The sequence below is a fragment of the Trichechus manatus genome, unplaced genomic scaffold (assembly GCF_000243295.1).
Source record: "Trichechus manatus latirostris isolate Lorelei unplaced genomic scaffold, TriManLat1.0 scaffold00175, whole genome shotgun sequence".
In the NCBI taxonomy this organism is placed as follows: Eukaryota; Metazoa; Chordata; class Mammalia; order Sirenia; family Trichechidae; genus Trichechus; species Trichechus manatus.
This window is the reverse complement of record NW_004444111.1, coordinates 3,567,350-3,587,065: the sequence shown is the minus strand read 5'-3', so window position 1 is coordinate 3,587,065 and position 19,716 is coordinate 3,567,350. Positions and strand designations below refer to the sequence as shown.

The following is a 19,716-nucleotide window of genomic DNA, read 5'->3' as shown; positions in this document are numbered from 1 at the left end:
AACCTATGTCATAAAACAACATGTGTACTACTGTTTCATGAGAAACTATTTGTTCTGTAAGCCTTCACCTGAAGTACAATAAAATAAAATAAAAAAAAAAATACTGCTGAGTGATCAAATAAACCTGAACAGTAAAGATAAATATATATATGTATATATTTCTATGCTTATATTTGCATGAACACAACATTTCTAGAAGGACAGAGAAATAACTTGACAATGTGTAACTATGAAAAGTGGCCTGGAGAGGGGAAAGGCAGGCAGAATTTGCTTTTTACTCATTTGTATATTTGATTTTTTTTGCAATAAGAATTACTACTTTTATTTTTTAAAAAATTAAAAGATACAAATAAAGAGCTACAACCAGAATATATAAGAAAGAATAGTTATGGGCTAAAGGGGGACCAGAGGAAGATATAATATAACGGCCTTTACATTTGTGAGGGAGGTAGAAGTATTTGCATTTTATAGCAGAGGCATAGCGAGGGGCAGTTAAAAAAACTCATTGCCTTCGAGTAGATATTTACTCACAGCAACCCTATTTCGAACCTATAGGACACAGCAGAACTGCCTCATAGGGTTTCCAAGGAGTGGCTGGTGGATTCAAACTGCCAACCTTATGCTTGGTTAGCAGCTGAGTTCTTAACCACTGCGCTACCAGGGCTCCAAGGAGGGTGGTTGGAGGGGGGCATTTGCCCCCGGCCACAAGTCCAGGGGATGCTGCCAGATGAGGCCTGTCGGTGAATCACACCCACCCTTAAAAACTTAGAGACTGCCCCTCACTACACCTCTGTTTTATCTTTGAGGAAAAATAAACTCAGAAAGGTTAAAAGAGTTCTTCAAGATCCTTTCTAAGCAGTAGAGGCTATATGCAAATACAATTCTATCTGACTCTTAGGCCAATGCATAAATTATTGCGCTATACTGCTTTGGTAATCAAATCTTCCTCCTTCTAACCACAGAACTTAAAATTATAATTTTTATAAACTGTTTTACATACCTGATGTCTGCCTAAACAGAGGATCAAATTGTGAGGACTGAACCAACACTTAACAAACACCAAACACATATTAATATTTACTTACTTCCGTGGATTACTTCACTCCCTAGCATCAGATAAATGAGTAACTTCTACAGCTGAATGTAAGAAAAATGCATTTGCTTAAAATATTTCAAACATTAAACAAATGGTCAATTAGAATATAAGAGTGGTGTACTCTTGGTACGTAAGCAATGTTAGTGTACGCCTAAACTGGATGGGCTAATTGCCTGCCTTGCAGGAGACTTCAAAATATAACTTACTTTAGTGATCTTACCCTTGTCTAGGGTCTGTCACTCAGTCTTACAGACTCAGGTAATTAATCTCATTAATTTCTCAGATCTGAGTTACTATAACATAGTTCATTCACTATAACATAGTTCATTCAGATCAATGTATAAAGCCAGACTGTCAATATAATAATTTATAATGATAAATATAGCTTTCCAACAGCCTGACCAATATGCATTGTCTTTCTGTTAGTAGGCTGCTCAGGAAACCGAAGTATCTGAAGATAGTTTGGGATTAGTCAGAGAACATAAATGTTCAATGGTATCAGGCTCTAATACCCTCCACAATAGGGATGTAACTGCTTGGGAGACCAAACGCTAATGTAGATGAGTGGAGTAGGTGTATGCCTGGACAATGTCTGGATGGGTACTACTAGCAATGTCTTCTTTTCTTTTTCTCTGTGATTTCATAGCTGTCCAACCCCCCTTCTGGTGCAGCTTCTTTCTTTAGTTACGTTTTATTTTCTCTCAAATTAAATTTAATTCCTGTACTGGGAACGCTCTTTATGACCTTGCATACTTCTGCTCTGATCCATTATGTAGTTTCATCTTTTAAATTTGAATGAATTCCTTTAAATAAAAAAGTTTTATAAGTATAATATATACTCACTGCAACACGAAATTTCAAGTAAAACACTGTGTTAAGATAAAAAGTAAAAAAACCTTAAGACTTTCTTTTACAGGTTCTTAAGGAAATTGTTTTTAAAATATTTAAAATTTAACAGTTGTATGTTAATCTGCAATACAAACAAATTCTTAACAAGCTCATATTCAAAAATAATTAATAAATTGGAACATTCACTATAATAAATCTATAGTTTACTTAACAATATCCCTCCCCTTCCCTTTTTTCTTTTTTTGAATAAAATTTACCAGTAAGTAAGCTAAATGCAAGTTGACAGTTTACTTAACATATAAAAAGTACAAAACGTAAGCATATCTGGGAATTGGAATTGAGTCTGATAACTATAAATGAGACATGTATAAGTTCTGTGAACAGAATATTTGCTAAAGGAAATAGACTTTGTTGTTACATCGGCAAAATAATCTTGTATATAGCATTCCTTATATTTATCCTTTATAAGGCAAAATAAAAACTAACATATATGCTGATTAGAGAGAGCACCACGACGCATACGTCTGTCAGTCTATCATACTATGGTGGCTTGTGTGTTGCTGTGATGCTGGAAGCTATGCCACCGATATGTCAAATCCCAGCAGGGTCACCCATGGTGGACAGGTTTCAGTGGAGATTCCAGATTAAGACAGACTAGGAAGAAGGACCTGGTGATCTACTTCTTAAAAAACTGGCCAGTGAAAATCTTAGGAATAGCAGCAGGGAATGCTGTCTGATACAGTGCTGCAAGATGAATCCTTCAAGTTGAAGGCACTAAAAATATGACTGAAGAAGAGCTGCCTCCTCAAAATAGAGTTGACCATAGCGATGTGGATGGAGTAAAGCTTTCGTGACCTTCATTTGTTGACACGGCATGACTTAAAATTAGAAACAGCTGCAAACACCCATTAATAATCGGAACCTGGAATGTACAAAGTATGAATCTAGGAAAATTGGAAGTTGTCAAAAATGAAATGGAATACTTTTGAAGATAGATATCCTAGGCATTATTGAGTTGGCCATTCTGAATCAGACAATAAAATGGCCTACTATGCCAGGAATGACAAATTGAAAAGAAACAGCATCACATCCACTGTCAAAAAAGAACATTTCAAAATCTATCCTGAAGTACAATGCTGTCAGTGATAGTGATGATATCCATATGGCTGTAAGGAAGACCAGTTTTTATTCAAATTTATACATCAACCACTACGGCCAAACATGAAGAAACTGAACATTTTTTACCAACTTCTGCGGTATGAAATTGATCAAACATGCTATCAAGATGCACTGATAATTACTGGGGATTGAAATGGGAAAGCTGAAAACAAAGAAAGATCAGTAGTTGGAAAAAACGGCCTTGGTGACAGAAACAACATCAGAGATTACATGATAGAATTTTGCAAGACCAATGACCTATTCATTAGAAATATCCTTCTTCAACAACATGAACAGCAACTATACACTTGGACCTCGACAGACAGAATCCACAGGAATCATATCTACTACATCTGTGGAAAGAGACGATGGAGAAGCTCAATATCATCAGTCAGAACAAGACTAGGGGCCGACCGTACAACAGATCATCAATTGCTCATATGCAAGTTCAAGATGAAGCTGAAGAAAATTAAAACAAACCCATGACAGCCAAAGTAGGACCTTGAGGTACATTCCACCTGAATTTAGAGACCATCTCAAGAATAGATTTGACGTATCAAACTCTAATGACCGAAAATCATACAAGTTGTGGAATGACATCAAAGAAATCATATATAAAGAAAGCAAAAGGTCATTAAAAAGACAGGAAAGAAAGAAAAGACCAAAATGGATGTCAGAAAAGACTCTGAAACTTGCTCTAAAACAAGGAGTAGCTAAAGCAAAAGGAAGAAATGATCAAATAAGAACAGAAGATTTGAAAGGGCAGCTGAAGAAGACAAAGTATTATAATGAAATGTGCAAAGAACTGGAGTTAGGAAACCAAAGGGGAAGAACACACTTGGCATTTCTCAAGCTGAAAGAACTAAAGAAAAAATTCAAGCCTTAGGCTGTGATATGGCAAAATTCTATGGGCAAAATATTGAACAATGCAGAAGGCATCAAAAGAAGTTGGAAGGATTAAAAAGAGTCACTGCACCAAAAGAACTGGTCAGCGTTCAACCATTTCAGGAAGTAGCACAGATCAAGACAAAATGGTATTGAAAGAAGAAGCCCAAGCTGCACTAAGGCATTGGCAAAAACCAAAGCTCCAGGAACTGACAGAATACCAACTGAGATGTTTCAACAAATGATGCAACACTGGAGGTGCTCACTTGTCTATGCCAAGAAATCTGGAAGACAGCTACCTGGCCAACGGACTGGCAGAGATCCATATCTGTGCCCATTCCAAAGAAAGGTGATGCAATAGGATGTGGAAATTATCATACAGTATCATTAATATCATACTCAAGTAAAATTTTGCTGAAGATAATTCAAAGACAGTTGCAGCACTACATTGACAGGGAACTGCCAGAAATTCAAGCCGAATTTAGAAGAGGATGTGGAATGAGGAATGTCATCGCTGACTTCAGACAGATCTTGGCTGAAAGCCGAGAAAACCAGAAAGATGTTTACCTGTGTTTTATTGACTATGCAAAGGCATTCAACTGTGTGGATCATAACAAATTATAGATTAACACTGAGAACTCCTGAACACTCAATTATGCTCATGAGAAATCCATACATAAACCAAAAGGCAGTTGTTTGGACAGAACAAGGGGATACTGCGTGGTTTAAAGTCAAGAGAAGTGTGCATCAGGTTTGTATCCTTTCACCATACTTAATCTGTGCACTGAGCAAATAATCCAAGAAGCTGAACTGTCTATATGAGGAAGAACGGGGTATCAGGATTGGAAGAAGACTCATTAATAACCTGGATATGCAGATCAGACAACCTTGCTTGCTGAAAGCAAAGAGGACTTAAAGCACTTACTGATGAAGACCAAGGACTACAGCCTTCAGTATGAATTACACCTCAACATAAACAAAACAAAAATCCTCACAACTGGACTAATCAGCTACATCATGATAAACAAAGAAAAGATTGAAGTCGTCAAGGATTTCATTTTACTTGGATCCACAATCAACACCCATGGAAGCAGGAGTCAAGAAATCAACTGACATATTGTACTGGGCAAATCTCTGCTAAAGTCCTCTTTAAAGTGTTAAAAAGCAAGATGTCACTATGAGAACTAAGGTGTGCCTGACTATGGTATTTTCAACTGCCTCATATGCATGCAAAAGCTGGACAATGAATAAGGAAGACTGTTGAAGAACTGATGCACTTGAATTATGGTGCTGGAGAAGAGTATTGACTATACCATGGGTTGCCAGAAGAGCAAACAAACCTGTCGTGGACGAAGTACGGCCAGAATGCTTCTTAGGAGCGAGGATGGAAATACTTCATCTCATGTACTTTAGACATGTTATCAGGAGGGACCAGTGCCTAGAGAAGGACATCATGCTTGGTAAAGTAGAGGATCAGCAAAAAAAAAGACGACCCTCAGCAAGATGGACTGACACAGTGGCTGCAAGAAGGGGCTCAAACACAGCAGCAATTGTGAGGACGCTGCAGGACGGGGCAGTATTTCATTAGTTGTACATAGGGTCGCTATGAGTCATAACCAACTGGACAGCACCTAACAACAACAACAGAACTGCAGTATTGAAACTAGCAACTTTAAAGTTTATTGTGTACTATCTGTTTGTATGCAAATTATTAGTATTACTGAGCAACTCATGTCTAGTTAAAACAGTTTTGGTTTCTTAACATAATAGAGTGAATTTAGTATAGCATTTTAATTTATTCATTTAATAATTACCACATACTTATTATGTACTAGGTACTGTCCCCAGAGTTTGTAGGAAATTAGTAAATTAGCCTGTAGTAAAGCAGATAAATATAACCCCAACAAATAAGCCTCCCTAGGGAATAGATGCAGCAATGTAAAAACTAATGAAACAGAAACATTTGATTCAAGAGAGCTCTATCTTCTTTCAGACAATTTCATAAGAATGAAAAATGTCATGAAATAATATAGCTGTACTTATTCCATGGAGCCTCATTTGTAAAATGGGGATAATTCTACCTGCTTTGCTTGAAGAAATTTATGAAAATCGAAAGAGAAAATGACCTTGTAATCTACAAAAAACACATAAATTCAACATCGGTTTTAGGGCACTTCCTTACTTTCTGACGCCGTAAGATCTTCCAGTTCATCTTGCATTATCCCTGCCCAAGCTCTAGAATCAATCATTTCTCTAAGGAGCCCTGCTTCCTTTTACTGGAGAATGGCAGGTAAGTTTTAAGTTTAAATGTTTGCTGCAAATGAATGAATTACAAGTACAAAGATAAAATGGATAAAACTCACAAGCATGAATGCTGGACAAAAGAAGCCAGACAAAGTAGAACATATGATTCCATGTATATAAATTTTTAAAAACCAGTTTAGCTTTTTACTTACATGATGTTATAAGTTAGAGAGAAATGACTAGAAGTTTACTCTGGAGGGTGTAGCTTTTTGATCAGAAGTACCGTAAGCAGGAGCGGAACTTATGAGAAGATGGTTATGTTCTATTTCTGGGTGCTAGTTATACTGAAGTGTTCTTCAATTTGTGAAAATTCAGTGAGTATATATTTTTCTGTATTTGTGTTACGCTTTATATTACTGTTTAAATATTCTAATCACCACAGAAAACAAGCTATTATTTGAGACTTCTAAATAATGCTGAATAAATTTCTGTCAGGAAGAAAACATGTGAACCATAAAAGGATAGCAAAAACCTGAAGCAAATTTACTGAGAAAATATTTACAAGAGTTTTGCTCTCTCACCCAGCTTAAGAGTAACAAGGATTTTTACAATTCGTGACAATTTATACAGTAGCTTCACAATAAGTACTGAATTTTACTTTATGACAATTCCACAAGAGAAGCAAAGTGTAAAATACTATTATCCCTATTTTACAAGTTAGTAGTAATGTAAGGCTCATACTTTAAGTAATTTACACTAAGTCATCAATCTGGAAAGTCTTTGCGCTCCAAATCCATTACTTACAGTATGATGAAACTGCCTATTATCTCCCAAGTTTAGTTAATCATATAAAGAGAATATGAATGTTTCAAAAGTGATATACAGATAAATAAAAAGGTAATGCCATACATAGTATATAAAATGGGAACATAACCATAGAGTAAATTTTATATAATTTGATTTTCTAAATGCTGTCTTGCTTGCCACTGTTTGAGACATCTCAAATTTTCAAAAGTTCATGAAATTTAGAAAAAAAGCTCAGAATTTTTTATATTAATCAAACAGGAAAAAGCAGCAATTTTTTAAAAATAAGCAACATATTTTGGGTTAAATCTGATGGCTCCACTAAACCTAGTGGAAAATTACCATTATGTAACTATCAAAGTAAAAAGTGATTGAGTTACAGAATCTATGGGTGCTAAATTACTGGATGTAAGTTTGATAAGAAAATAGACATTTACATAGTCCCAAATTATATCCCCACAATTTACCTATTATGTAACTTTACTGTGGATAAACCTGAGAGACACCACCTTAATCAAATGATCCATCATTGATAATAGGACAAATTAATGTCATGTGCCTTCTGATGTAATACACTGAGTAGGATGTAACATCACTTAAGCAGTATTTCTGACAAAAATGTATAATCTGAATTAATAATGAGGAAACCTCCAAAGAGGTATTATTCTACAAAGTAACTGATTTATGTGGTTCAAAAATATCAATGTCATAAAAGACGAAGAAAAGCTGAGAAATTGTCCTAGATTCAAGGAGGCTAAAAAGACATGACAACCAAATGCAATGCATGACCTGGACTAAATTCTGGACTGGAAAAAAACAGTTATAAAAATATTACTGAGACCTTTATGGCACTGGAATATGGACTGTATGTAACCGTATTTCATCAACACTAAACTTCCTGAATTTGATAATAGTTCTTAGGATTATGTAAGAGACCGTCTTTGTTCTTAGGAAATACTCAGTATTTAGGGGTAAAGAGGCAGGATGCCTGCAACTTACTTGAAAGTAATTACTCGAGAATGATTAAGAAAAATAAATGAATATGTATGAAAATAGAGAAAGAATGATTAAAGCAAATGTGACAAAATGTTAACCACCAGTGAACCCGAGTAAAAGGTTTAAGGAAGTTCTTTGTACTACTCCTGCAACTTTGCTCTAAGTATGAAAATTATTTCAAAATAAAAAGTTGTTAAAAATAATCGAAAAAAGCTTGAAAATTAAGATCCATTATCAAATTCGACTCCTGGCGAATGTGCCTCATGTGCTGCCACCACCCGTCTGTCATTGGAAGCTTATGTGTTGCTACGATGCCAAACAGATTTCAGCACAGCTTCCTTCCTAAGTGAGACAGTCTAGGAAGACAGGCCTAGTGATGTACTTCTGAAAATCAGCCAGTGAAAACCCTATGGATCACATGGATCAGATCCACAACCAAGAATGGGGATGTACATGGAGTCACCACAAGTCAGGGCCCAACTTGACGGCAGCTAACAACATTAACACAATGCACAGTCACTGTCTGAATTACTGGCCTAAATGTGCTTAAATTTTGCTCATATATAAGAATTTTTTTGGTAAGATTAAATAGTACTTTAGGAAAAATAAGAAAGTATATTAAATGCTATTACCAACTGCTGCACAACTCCAGAGGCCACCATTCACATTTTACGATATGCCCCCTGAAGTGCTGCAATGGTGCGACCCTATTACAAATAAGAAAATACAGAGAATTTGCTTCCCTTCCTCTCAAGCAAATCAATTCTTTGTATAGCTATAAATTCTAGATTCAATGTAGAATCCCAAGACTGTGAATGCATCTTAACACTCTTATAAAGGTGCTAAGACATTTTAAAATCAATTTACATTCATTTCTAATTTTAATCAGTTTTCTGCTATCAACTGCGGCCCCCTCCAAATTCCAACACAATGCCTGCATAATCCGGACCCCTCAAAAACACAAAAACCAACTAAACAAACAAACCAAAAAACTTACAAGCTCATAGGAAAACCCAAAAACAAGCTATAATCTATGCTATTACCTGTTTCTGAGGATATGAAAAGGCTTCTTTTCCTATAGTGCGAAGAATAACATGATGCTGACCTTCCAAAATAAGCTGTTTACTGTCTTCCACGACATACGCCTGTAAAATACAAAGCACAGAAATGTCACTCTGCTTGGCAGTAACCACAAAAGTAATCAATCCAGTATCCGATGGAAGGCAGAAATATTATGGCTAACACCTGTCAATTATCAACACTCACAAGTTATGTCAGCCCTTCTTTTATTTATTCATTCAATCAAAAAAACTGTTTTGTCTCAATAAATATCCAGTTGGCCTGGATATATGAGGGAGACATATCTAGAAATCCTTTCTAATTTTCCCTAGAGCTCTCAAGAAACTAGTTCAAAAGAACTATGCCATAGCACAAACTTTTTTCTTTATTGGACTGACAATACACAAGCAAAAGGCTCTTACCCTTGCTTCTGAAATGCTCAAGGGTTTAATCATATAGTAGAGCAAAATCAGTGATTTTAGATCATAAATCCTATACGTGAAAATGTGATATTCTTGCAAACTATAAATATAAATAAGTATGCCTTAAAGTGGCTTTTTCTTCCAATATAGTAAACTGATTTCACCTATATTAAAACACTTGTTCCAGCATATAACTCTTTTCCCTCTTGAACTGCTTCTGTCCTGGAGAAAACATAATCTGTAAATGGTTCTGACATATTGTCACATTATGCAAGTAGAAAAGCTTAAATTTTCAAAACAATCTTAATTCTTGATTAAGATTGGTTATGAGCTGCACTATGAATCTTTTCCAACTATTTTTTTCACAAAAACATTTGTACAACTCCTGCGCTTCACCCTTCAGCCAAAGATCAGACAGGCCTACAAAACGAGACTAAATGGGCACACCAGTCCAGGGGCAAGGACGAGAAAGCAGGAGGGAACAGGAAAGCTGGTAATGAGGAACCCAAGGTCAAGAAAAGGAGAGAGTTGACATGTCATGGGGTTGGCAACCAATGTCATAAAAAAATATGCATATTAATTGTTTAATGAGAAGCTACTTTGCTCTGTAAACCTTCATCTAAAGTACAAAAAAAAAAAAAGATAATATTGAATAAAATGGAAAAAAAAAAACCCAAGTTTGTGCAAGTTCTTAGTTTCCTCCTGAATCATATTTTATTCAAGAGTCCTATGCCTCCTTGTCCATTTTACTCCACATTTTTAAATGATTTTTCACGTTTCCTTTAACTAAATAGGTCATTTTTGCATTACTTACAGCCCTCACTAAAGAAAATCTACCAATCACTTTCTCAACTGAGTAAATGATAAACTTACCATAGATACTAGCCACTACAAATTTAATATTCCATTCTTTAATCTATTCAAACCTCCACTTTCAAGCCAAGGACTATCATAATTTGGATCATTTTCTTCATGTGCTCAGTAATACTACTTGTGGGCTTTTGTTCAGGGTCATCTTTTTAAAGATGAAACTCTCCCTCACGCCCCCACCCCAGCGAAGTTACTATGGAGGTAACAATGAGTACAGAACAGCATACATTATTCAAAATCTTATCTCAGAAATATTACAAATTATTACGTGGCGTAACTTGTGGAGTGACAACTACAAATGCCACGGTTCTATTACACATTTACTTAATGATGGTTGGTTTATATTAAGCAGCAATTTTGTCAAGCCTGAAAATAGGATTCTCTTGATTCTAAGACTCAAGAGCATTTGATTCCAAGCTAATAATATATAACTGTTTTTTAAAACATTAAACACCTTTTATAATCAATGAAAGTATCAATTTGCTTAAGCAATAAATTATACCTAGAAACAGCATTCCACTGGGAACTGATGCAAAGCTAATTTGACTTTTAAAAAGTTTATTCAAAAATCTGTGATTTAGTAAATAGAACACTCTAGAACATATGAATCAATTTAAAAAAAAATACTTATTCATCACCTATTATGGGCATGTCACTATGCTAGCTCTTATATGAGATAACACAAAATCAAAATCTTGTCACACAGTTTAGGCAAAGATCCTTGGCAAGATCCTTAATTTCACTGCAGAATCTTTTTTTAAAGTGGTATCTTGGGTGAAGGGTGAGACAGTACACAATACAGGGGAAACCAGCACAACTTGTACAAAGAAAGGTCATGGAAGCTCCACAGACACATCCAAACTCCCTGAGGGACTGAATTGCTGGGTGGAGGGCTGTTGGGACCATGGTCTCGGGGAACATCTAGCTCAATTGGCATAACACAGTTTATAAAGACAATGTTCTACATTCTACCTTGGTGAGTAGCGTCTGGGGTCTTAAAAGCCTGTGAGCAGCCATCTAAGATACTCCACTGGTCTCATCCCTTCAGGAGCAAGGGAGAATGAAGAGAACAAGATACAAGGAAAAGATTAGTCCAAAGGACTAATGGACCACAGCTACCAAGGCCTCCACCGGACTGAGTCCGGTACAGTTAGATGATGCCCGGCTACCACCACTGACTGCTCTGACCAGGATCACAAAAGAGGGTTCTGGACAGAGCTGGAGAAGGATGTAGAGCATAATTCTAACTCACAAAAAAAAAGACCAGATTTACTGGCCTAAAGGAGACTGGAGAAACCTTGAGAGTATGGCCCCCAGACACCCTTTTAGCTCAGTGGTGAAGTCATCTCCGAGGTTCACCGTTCATCCTGGGAGTGGACAGCCTCACAAAACCAAATGGGACTAATGAGGTACAGCAGTCCAGGGACAAGGGCCAGAAGGCAGAAGGGGACAAGGAAGCTGGTGATAGGCAACCCAAGTTTGAGTAAGGATAGTGTTGATGTGTTGTGAGGTTGTTAACCATTTTCATAGGGCAACATGTGTACTAACTGTTAAATGAGAAACTGTTTTGTTCTGTAAGCCTTCATCTTAAGGAGAATAACAGCACAATTGGAAGAGCGTAGTCAATGTCACTGAACTGTGCATGTAGAAATTTTTGAAATGATGTATCTTAGGCTATGTATATTTTCACCAAAAGAAAAAAAAAATGTCAAGAAGGGAGAGGGTTGACATGTTGTGGGGTTGTTAACCAATGTCATAAAACAATATGTGTAATACTGTTTCAGGAGAAACTATTTGTTCTGTAAGCCTTCACCTGAAGTACAATTTAAAAAAAAAAAAAAAATAGGTAATACATGCAGATTATACAAAATTTTTAAAAACATAAAAAATTCCTCTGTATTATAGTTCAGTCTGACTTTAGGGAAAACTAATGCCTAAGCAATCTCATTCATTCACTCAACCAATATTCCCTGCGTGGCTACAGTAGGTAGCCTGTTTTCATTGCTGGGGATACAGTAGTGAACAAAACAGACAAAAATCCTTGCTTCCCTTCTATAATTAGTGTGGCACTGGCATATAACTTAACAGACCCATGGAACAGAACAGAAATCCAGAAGTGGATCTAAGAACACATGTAAAATTAAAATACGATAATGAAAGCATCTCAATCGAGTTGTGTTAGAAAAACTGGATAGCCATATAGAAAATGATAAAAACTGGATCAATTTTTCACACTGCATAAATTCCAATGGGTCAGATATTTAAATGTAAAAAAGAAGACAAAAACAAAGACGAGGACAAGGAAGAAGTAAAGGAGGAGACAGAAGAGACGAAATAACTATAGAAATACCAAAAGAAAACAAGGGTGAATTCCTTTATAACATGAGAGTAAGTAAAGTTTTCCTATAATGACTCAAAAACCCAAAAACAATAAAGGAAAATAATAAAGTTAACCCCCACAACACACACATTCAATCAATCAAAGTAAAAAGAAAAATTGGGAAAATACTTGTAATTTATATCTGTAAAGGCTAATATCCTTATTATAAAAAGAACTTCTAAAAATTAAGGAAAAGACGATCGACAGAAAAATGGGCAAAACATGAACCGTTCACAGGGGAAAAAAAAGGAAATAGCACTTAAACATATAAAAGATGTCTAGCCTACTCCTAATAAGAGAATACAAACTAAAATCACAATGAAATCCATTTCTCAATGTATCAAATGAGCAAAATACAAAGTGTAAAAACATACTCCACCAATGAGGAAAACATGGACTCATGGATTACTGATGAAATTCAAAATGGAACAACCTCTTCAGAGAGGAATGGTGAGCAAAATTTCTTATGCATTTACCCTTTGACCTAGCAATTCCATTTCTAGGAATCTATATTAACAATACATAGTAAAAATTAAAAATTCAATATGTACAAGGCAGCACTATTTCTAATAGCAAAACATTAGAAATAACCAAAATGTCCATCAATAAACTTCACAGACTAGAACACTAAACCAAATCAAATCCACTGCTGTCAAGTCGATTCCAACTCATACAGACACTACAGGACAGAGCAGAACTGCCCCATAGGGTTTCCAAGGCTGTAATCTTTACAGAAGCACACTGCTATATCTTTCTCCCACAGAGCGGCTGGTGGGTTCAAACCACTGACCTTTCAGTTAGCAGCTGAGTGCTTAACCACTGTACCACTGAACAGCTATAAAAAGGAATAAGAAGGATCAAAGAGTGATCTCTAGGATATAGTAAGTAAAAATGCAAAGGTGCAGAAAAAGGGATATAATATGCTACATTTTGTGTAAGATATATGCATATATTTGCTCATATTTTCAAAAGTAAGAGAGGATAAACCAAAAACAAATAAAAAATGTTTACCATGGGAGAGAGAAAAATGGGGGAAGAGACAATAATGAAACTAGATCTCTCTGAATGTACCTTGTTTTATAGGTTCACTCTACAGAAACTCTGGAGGATGAAGCAAATAAATAACCACGTTAAAACTAACAAGAATTTCTAGAGTAAGAAATACACAAAAAGTAAAAATATTAAGTAAAAACCCTGTATTCTTTAACGTGAATTGGAAATAAGCTTAATCTAGGATTCATTCTGGAAATATACTTAACTCATAATTTATTTTCTTTTTCTAAAAAAGTATATAATCCCTAGCTCTGTCCTTTTAAACAGCATAGAAGCAAGGACAAACCAGTATCAGTGAGTACTCCTGGCATCTAGAAGTGAATCCCACTGAAAGGAACCAGTAATACTAAGTGTAAATAGCTGCTTTCAAGTCTGTTCTACCTCAGAGCAAAGAAACTACTGAAAATAAATGGGGTCATATCAAAAGGATACAGGAGGCAATCTAAAGGGCTCCCACTGGCCAAATATTAGCTAATTTTAGCATCAAATGACTGCAATGAACTAAAACATCAAATATATAAAAATCCATGAGTTCATAATGATGCTAAAAAAAAATCCTCAATGATCACCTTGGCAGATTGCTAGGGCAACAACTCATTATTCGAGGAATTGATAAATAAAGGAAAGAGTTGAGCATTTACACTGTATTGCTGATATAGGTTATATTTCAGGGTAATCAAATAGTACTTCTTTACTGAACAATTACAGCTAATAAATACAGAAGAAATACAGAATTAGATAATCATCATTTTGCAACCCTTAAGTAAATAATAAATCTAGATAATGATCATAAATAGCTGTCAAAATCATTAGATGAAAGATTAATAGGAAATATGGTAAGAGGGATACGGCTGTCCTCGCCTGACCTCACTGATCAATGGTCATAAAGGTGGGACCACCAGACATTCTGTTCTTCCTGAGGTGATGCAGCTGCAAGTACACAGCATCAACTAGGACATGCCGAAGACTGAACACAAGTCTAATTAAGTCTCTTGATCTAACTATCAGCAGAGAAGCTGAAGAAATGTTAACTAATGCCATGAGGATACAAAATCATATAAAAGGAGAATGTGGGGAATTCTGCAGAACAAATGACCGACCCAGTATTTTCAACAAATAAATTTTTAAAAAAGAAAAAGAAAGGAGAGATGAAAAAGGAGGGAAAATTGTTACAGGTTAAGAGAGACTTAAGAGTTATTAATCAAATGCCATGTGTGAACCTTATCTGGATCTCATTTTTTTTCTTTTTAAGTAAAATGATGTTTTCAAATAATCTGGAAATACTGAACACAGACCAACAATTAAATAACAATTAAGGCATTACAGTTAATTTGGTTGAGTGAGACAATGATATTGTGGGGTTATATTAAATGAAAAAGATCTCATCTGTTAAATGTACATACAAAAGCATTTACAGATAAAATACTATGTCTAGTTTTGCTTTCTGTTTAATATACTACAGCAAAAAAAAAAGGGAAGTAAAAATAAAGAAATAAAAATAGATGAAATAAGAACAGCAACAAATTAAGGGCTACTGCAGCCTGATTAATAGGTGCCTAAGGGTTCATGCGCTAGTTTTCCTTCTGTATAGTATTTGAAAATGGCCGTAATAAAAAGTTTAATAATAATACCTGTTTCCATGGAGCTTACTATGTCTAAAACACAGAAGTTAACAGTAACACATGCAAGAAAGTCACTTAATTTTAATGAATTTTTTTCTTTCACCAAAGAAAAAAGTCACTATAGAAGCACTAAAAAGTTATTTAAAAAAAAAAACAAACAAACCTGTTGCCATCAAGTCGATTCCAACTCATAGTAATCCTATAATTGCAACAGGAATATTTAAGCAAAAATATATATATAAATAGCAGCGTACATTTGTTCTTCAACCTAAGACTTAAGCATACCTGAGGCTTGCTGAAAATAATTTAATGACACATACCTTCCATAATACGACAATATTCAAATCCACCTCACTGCACTTTTGAATCAATCGCACTGCATCCTCTAATGACTGTTTTTCTGAATGTACAGAAGGCTGGGCTTGTGGTTTTTTCAATTCAGAGGATAAACTTTGATAAAAGAAGTCTGCACATGGGCTTGCTGAACTCACTATCTGTTAAAAGAAAAAGAAAATCACGTCTACATAAATACTTAAAATTAAAAAAAAAATCATATATACATACACACACACACACACACACACACACACACACGCCCTGTAAAAATTATGAGAAGGCAAGGGGGCACAAGGAAGCTAGATTAATGGAAACACAGAACAACCAGAATGCAAATAATGAGAATACTGACGTATCATGAAAAATGTAACCAATGTCACTATACAGAAATTGTTAAACAAGAACCTAACTGCCTGTGTAAACGTTCACCAAAAACACAATTTTTAAAAAATTATATTTGTATCACTTATATTTAGTTTCAATTAAATGTACCCTACCAAAACTTTTATTTCTGTAACTTTTATATACCAAAAAGGCTTATTCAATAATTTTTTGACATTACTGTCAATTTGGTTGAATACAGGGAAGCCACTTTAAGACTTAAACTCCTAAAAAAATTTGGTACAAATTATTCTGAATCTTAAAGCTATCACCTCAGAATAATTAAACTATATTCTGGTGATATTAGCTTTGACTTTCCAAACATCCAGGGACAATGAATAATCTCTAAATAAATAAATAAGATGTTGAAAAGAAAGGATTTTTTTTTTTTTTAACTATTAAAGTAATGGAAGTATTTCTCATTCAAATACTTAGAACATTTGGCACTATCCAATGGGAAAAAAATATTTAAATGGTCATTCGCATTACCTTGATCTTTATATTTGAAGGGAGAAAGCAGGAGAAAAGAATTTTAAGTGGACTCAGGATTTCCCTTAATTAATGGAACACTGTGCTTCATAATAAAATCTCTACACTTAACGGTTTTCGCATTATAGGCTATATTACATGCATGTTAAAACTTTAGAGTTAATTATTAAACATTAATAAATATATATTTTTTCCCCCTTAGGAGTGGACTTTTACTAGTAAACCACTGTCTCTATAGTTTTCTCATTCATCTGTAGTGCCTGGGAAATTCTATTTATTCAACTAAATTCATCAAAAGGGAAAATGTCTTTGTGTCTGCCTTTTCAGTGCACTTACATAAAATTATTTAGCAGCAAATATAATTAATTTCAACCTTAATGTATTTTAAGGGGATTCTAAAATTAAAAAAAGAAATGAACAAAACAAACGACTGAAATCCTCTCAACCTGGTTAAAAAAAAAAAAAAAGGTGAAAGCTAAATTCCATTCTGGAAGCAAAATCTCTCTCCAAAAGTCATACACGCTTTGGAATTATTGGGCTCTTGGTGACCTGAGGTATTTCTAAATAGCTGCTTCTTCAAATGGTCAAAAGACAGTTACAAAGAGGATGTTTGGAATTACCAAGAAGAGCACAAGGAAGAAATAATGCCAGTAACAGCACATAATTACATGCAATTTTACACCCTCAGTCCAGTGTTTCTCAAAGCAATGTTCCCAGATCACCTCTTCAGATTATCTGCAGGGCTGGTTGAAAATGCATATTCCCAGGCTCCACCCAAGACATAACGAATGAGAGTTTTAGAGGCAGCAAGGCAAAGCCTGCATTTTTACAAAATCTTCTGTGTCCTTGATATTCAAAAATAATGCCTGCAGACTGACAGCCTCAACGTCACCTAGGAGCTTATAGAAATTTAGAACCTCAGGTCCTACCCCAGTCCTACTGAATCAGAATTTGCAGATTCCCGGGTGATTCATACACACTCTTATAAAAGTTTGAAAACCACTGTTCTAGGTGATTCTTACACATAATTAAGTTGGAGGAGCACTGCCCCGGACAATAATACATTTAAAATCACAACAGAGCCTTATGTATCTAGCTTATTACTTGAGTCTCAGAGCCATATATGTCAAAATCCAGGAGATGATCATCCATATTTTCCATTGTGACCATTTTCCCTAATAAACAGACTCCTTCATATAATCCTGTTTCTTTTTTAATCCCAAGGACTATACTTGTTTCACGTGATATAAAATATTCTTAAAACAAAGTTAATTTTAAATAACTAATTAAAACGGTATGATTCATATAGCGTTTTTGGTTTGTCTTGGGGATTGAAGATCGGTTACAATACTCAACAAAGTTAAGATGTTCATCCTCCAAAGAGCTTGGGGATTACTGAAGCAACAGCTTTGTCCAAATATTCCAGAACTGTGACTTTTTAAATTAAACACTGTTGTGCTTATTTGCATACCTGTTCATTTCCAAAGATGATATCTGCAAAGGTATATTTTTCTGAGGACTGTGTAGCAGCTAAAAAACAGGGGAAAACAAACTAATCATATCATTGGCATGAAATATAAAAGGACCACTTAAGAAAGTGTGAAAGTAAAATGAATTTACCTTCTTTTTCCTTACATCTTACTGCCTTGAAACAAAACTTTCCCTTCTCCCTACTGGCAAGTTTGGCATCTAGAAAGAAAAAACAATTTCAAAGGTCGTTTTCAACTTACAGCAGAGTAAAACCTAATTCATTATTCAGACGTCTTTAGTCAAACTGGGTAATAATTCATAATCATAAGTAATATTAATGAAAAAGGGTCTTTGCTTTCATCTCAATGAAGTGAATCTTCACTAAGCTCTTAAAAAGAAAAACATCCAATTTTCTCCAAATACATGTTCATATGTGTGTGTATATGACATTACAGATACAGAAAGTTTCAAAGATCAGAACCTGGGGAATGGAGAGTCCACAGTCCTACCACTCTATCATTTCTTCACTCTCTTTCGGTATTTTTTCACATGTATAATTTATTAGATGCATATATTTGGCTATGGTGCATTGTCCCACCATCAAGTACTTTTAAATGCTAATATATTTTAATGACTGCAAATAATCTGAGTTGTAGTATAAGTTACATTAAAACTACACTGAATTCTTCCCTATTAAACATAATCTTGCAATAAGCTTCTCTGGCTACATGGATTTTCCCATAGTTTGAATTAATTCCTTTGTATAAATTCCAAAAATAAGGTTTAATGTGAGGCTAAGGGTTTAAACATTTTTACATCTTTTGAAATATATTAAACAATTCTTTTCCAGTAAGAAAAAATACCATTTTGCCAGCTTCACTCCATTCTTACAAGCAGTAGGCATACTCATATGTTATCTATACTACTTTAGTTGTTGACAGTGAGCATGTACTCAGGCACTCATTTTTACAATTAAAAAAAAAGAAGAAAATGCAAGTAAAGAAGGTGTGGTGGAAGAGAATAAGGACAGGAAAGGATGGATTAAGGTAGGTAATTTGATTTAGTCACATTAACTAATGAAAGCATAATTTAAGGCTTTAAAAAGTTAATTATAAGAAATGTTATGATAATAAGAAATCTTATGATATTCTAGTACTACTCTGAAAAATCAACAGCAAAAGTGTCAGAATTTATTATGAAGGAGGAAAAAAGACACAAACCTTTGTTTTCAGAGAGATTTACAGATCTCTGTAACTTCCAGTGTTTGCTACTACTTGACACTTGTACAATATGGAATTCCTTAACACCTGCTTCACTCTGTCAAAGAGATACAAGAGTCATTCAGGATTTAAATGCACTAAATTAGAATATTCCAGTGAGAACAATATTCCGACATTACTATCAAAATTAGTATTGATTAACCAACACGATGAAATATACATTTTTAAATAAGGTTAATATATATTTCAGAAAGTTTCTTATCTAAATCCATCTCTAGATATTTTTTTAAAATAGGTATAGAAGGGAAATTTCTCAACATAATAAAGGGCATCTATGCAAAACCAACGGCCAACATCATCCTTAATGGAGAGAGGCTGAAAA

General features: G+C 34.8%; 1 protein-coding gene across 10 annotated transcripts in view; it reads right to left on the bottom strand.

Moving 5' to 3' along the window:
- Positions 1-19,716, bottom strand: part of TRAPPC8 (trafficking protein particle complex subunit 8) — a 134,874-nt gene that overhangs the window by 30,092 nt on the left and 85,066 nt on the right. For 7 of the 10 annotated variants that reach the window (XM_004386891.2, XM_023741183.1, XM_023741184.1 and 4 more), the window contains 5 exons: positions 19,335-19,431; positions 18,265-18,333; positions 18,116-18,174; positions 15,759-15,932; positions 9,076-9,177 (listed from right to left, as the gene is read on the bottom strand). In XM_004386891.2, the coding sequence (XP_004386948.1) occupies positions 9,076-9,177; positions 15,759-15,932; positions 18,116-18,174; positions 18,265-18,333; positions 19,335-19,431 (501 nt within the window). Of the gene's footprint in view, positions 1-1,085; positions 1,138-9,075; positions 9,178-15,758; positions 15,933-18,000; positions 18,175-18,264; positions 18,334-19,334; positions 19,432-19,716 lie in introns of those variants that run through there. The other 3 variants (XM_023741188.1, XM_023741187.1, XR_002825685.1) reach the window with 3 other exon arrangements.